We start from the raw sequence: 3357 nt of genomic DNA, 5'->3' as shown, positions 1-3357 counted from the left end.
GCCTCGCTGGGTTTTGGGTTATTCAAGCTCTTGAGTTGTCTGAGATGACAAACAGCAGGAGGTCCCAGGCTAGGTGTCAAGAAGCATGTATGTGCATGTGTATGTGTGTACATGTGTGTGTGCATGGAGGCTGGAGGAAAACCCCAGGTGTCATTCTCTAAGCCTCATCTACTTTTTGTTTTTAAAGATATACTTACTATTTTCCTAATTATATGTATACTTGTGTGTCTGGGGGTGGTGGTGAGTGCAGTTGCCTACAGTCAGAAGAGGGTGTCAGGTGGAGCTGGAGTCACAGGTGGATGTGAGCTGCCCAGTGTTGGTGCTGGGAACCAAACTCAGGTTCTCTACAAGCACAGTAACAGTTGTAACTGCTGAGCCATCTTCCCAGCCACATCCACTTTGCTTAATGAGACAGGGTCTCTAATTGGTTTGGAGAACAGTAAGTAGGGTAGCTGGCTGACTAGCCTTGTCCCCAAATCATGGAAAGTGTGGACCACCATGCTTGGTTTTTCACACGGGTTCTGAGGACTGAGCTCACGTCCTCATCCTTGCTTAGCAAGTACTTTACTGACTGAGCTCCTTTTCCAGTCTGTGAGAAGCACCTTGTCCTACTTTGCCTCTCCATTGCTGGGACAAAATACTCTGACCAATACCAACTTGGGGAGGAAAGGGTTTATTTTATCTTACATCTCCCAGGACACAGTTCACAGGGAGCCCATCAGGGCAGAAGCCTGGAGGCAGGAGCTGGAGCACAGGCCATGGAGGAACTCTGCTTACTGGCTTACTTCCCTGGCTCAGCCTGCTTTCTTATGTAACATATGCCCACCTGTCCAGGGGTGGCACCACCCAGAGTGGGCTGGTCCCTCCCACATCACTCAACAATCAAGAAGATGCCTCACAGACATGGCCATCGGCCAGTCCAATGGAGACAATTCCCCAATTGAGGGTCCCTCAACCCAGATGTGTCAAGTTGACACTAGAGCTATCCAGCACACTCCCTTTTAAGGTCAATATGAAGGCTGTCAAATGTGAAAATCATATCATACAGGACAGAGAAATGGAGGAAACTGAAATGACAGATTTTCTGGTACTCTTCAAGTAAGCAAGAAACAATGACTCAGAAAACTGTGGAAATCTGCCCAGTGGAAACCGTGTACCAAGGTTCCCAGACTCAAAATACCTTTGTCTGATGGAGCAACAGGCGAATCCACAGAAGAGAACACAGAAAGTTTGGCTTCATCAATGTCTTGCTGGGTGAACTTGCCAGATTTAGCCCAGTCTACAGCTTTCCCGAAAGACTGGAGTGTTTCTATGAAGTTTGGATCCCTGGGAAGCCCAAAAAAGGTCAGTATTGAAACATTTTATCAAAGGAAAAGTCCATGCCAAGCGTGTTAACAATCCTTTGATATTTTCTCTGACCCTTCACACTCTCAACAGCCCACAGAGACCAATATTTCTCTGAAGAAACTTAAATCTGACCAAGGAAACCCACGGCACACTCGACCTATATTTAGTACCATGGTTCACTTACTGACCCCACTGTCAGGCTGACCTCCTCAAGAAAGGAGTCACAGGGATGGAGGGGAACAGCATTACCAAAATATTACAGAAGAGCTGTGGGGAGGAGAAAGATTAAACTAGCCTCCACTTCCGTCAGACAGACCCTTCCACTTCCGTCAGACAGAATAATGTGGAAGTTACTTAGAGGTAGGGGAATTTCTGAGGTGTTTTCTTGTGTCTAAGCCAAAATAGATACTAGGCCTTTAGGCACACACACCTCCAAGGTACTAAAGATTTGCTTCCAGGACCCTTGTTTAAAGTGCAGTCCCCAGGTAGTCAGTGGGTAAGGCAAGTTGAGGCAGTAGGGATAAGGAGAACTGGGTCAGTACCAAGGCCCCTCCTAACATGTTAGTGTATACAAAACTACAGGTGGTAGACTGTAAAGAAAACGCAAACACTCTTGCACCTCTGAAAACTGAGCAGAACTGTATTCCTACTAAGTTTCACACGGTTGAATCTAGCTCAGAAACCTCCTCGACTGCATTCGACCAAAGCATATGAATTATGAAGCTACCTTTCTTTCACAATGTTCACATAAAGACACTGAGAAGGGACAGAGCCAGGGCGGTAAAGACCTGCATGCTCACACATGGGCAACAAAAGACAGAAACCCACCTGTAAGAGTAAAGGGTAAAAATCCCATTGTGGCCGAGTTTAGCTCCTCCACCATAAGCACCTCCTTTTTCTCGAATTTCCGTGTGCAAAAATTTAGCTGTCATCAACCGCGCAAGGATCTTGAGACTAAAATGAGGAATTAGTAAGTTAGAGACAACATGACTCACAAAAAGTATAACATAAACAATCCCAAGAAATGGGTTGAAAATAATTAATTCAAAAATAAAATAAGGAAGGTAAAGTTGTAAAATAATATATGGTTAGTCCTCTCGATCTCCTGAACTACCAATCACAATTCAGAAATGTTAAAAAATAGCTGCATATCACATGGGCTATTTTCTTCATAAAGGTGCTGTTTGCTGAATACTTGGGGGTGCGCTTTGTTCGCCATGTTAGCTCTCACTGACTAGTAGTTAGGTCATTCAGGTGACAAACAGGCCTCAGGTGACAAGCATCCAATGCTCAAAGTCACTGCTGAAACCATCTATGGTACAAAGCATCCCTCCCTCCCTCCTTCCCTCCCTCCCTCCCACTCTCCCTCCTGTGTGTGTGTGTGTGTGTGTGTGTGTGTGTGAGTGTGTGTGTGTGAGGTGTGTACTACACTTGCATGTGTTGGTGTGTCTGTGCACATGTCCATGTGGAGACCAGAAGTCGATACTGGGTGTCTTCCTCTATCACTCTCCGTAGCATCAATTACATTAATAAATTGTCATGTGCTCTTTGCTCTGTTCAGAGATGACTCGGAACAGGGTGGGTTCCCTGGCCTCAACTCAAGCATGTTCATCTCGCGTCCTCCAAGGCACTTTGTCCTAGGGCAGGCTGACCCCTGGCCCTGTGACAAGGAGAACAGCAAACAGCCAAAGGATATTCAAAACTCTGTGCCCTGAGAACAGCTGGAAGGCAAACCATTTCCAGAGAGGTCACTACTGACCCCTGGTATAAAAATGCCTGGGTGGGATCAGGAATCCTGAGGATTCACCAAGGGCGATGCTCCCCAGGACTCTCATTTGGGAGCCCAGGTGAGTTTCAGGATTCTAATAGTAAACTCACTCACCTACAACTGAAGGTAAGCTACTTCAGTTCGTTCTTCCACAGAATGCTCACTGCCTTAGTCTTTGAGACAGAGCCTCTCACTGAAACTGGAGCTCACTGACTGTTGCTCGAATGACTGACCAACGAGCC

General features: G+C 46.3%; 1 protein-coding gene across 1 annotated transcript in view; it reads right to left on the bottom strand.

The window, feature by feature from the left end:
• Nucleotides 1-1180: 1180 nt before the first annotated feature.
• Nucleotides 1181-3357, bottom strand: part of Pitrm1 (pitrilysin metallopeptidase 1) — a gene marked incomplete at its 3' end in the record, with an annotated part of 31337 nt that continues 29160 nt past the window's right edge. The window contains 2 exon segments of the mRNA XM_029564796.1: nucleotides 1181-1326; nucleotides 2176-2301. Coding sequence (XP_029420656.1) covers nucleotides 1181-1326; nucleotides 2176-2301 — 272 coding nt within the window.

This window comes from Nannospalax galili, unplaced genomic scaffold, assembly GCF_000622305.1.
Source record: "Nannospalax galili isolate Female #2095 unplaced genomic scaffold, S.galili_v1.0 scaffold437, whole genome shotgun sequence".
Classification (NCBI taxonomy): domain Eukaryota; kingdom Metazoa; phylum Chordata; class Mammalia; order Rodentia; family Spalacidae; genus Nannospalax; species Nannospalax galili.
This window is presented reverse-complemented; position numbering and strand designations above follow the sequence as displayed.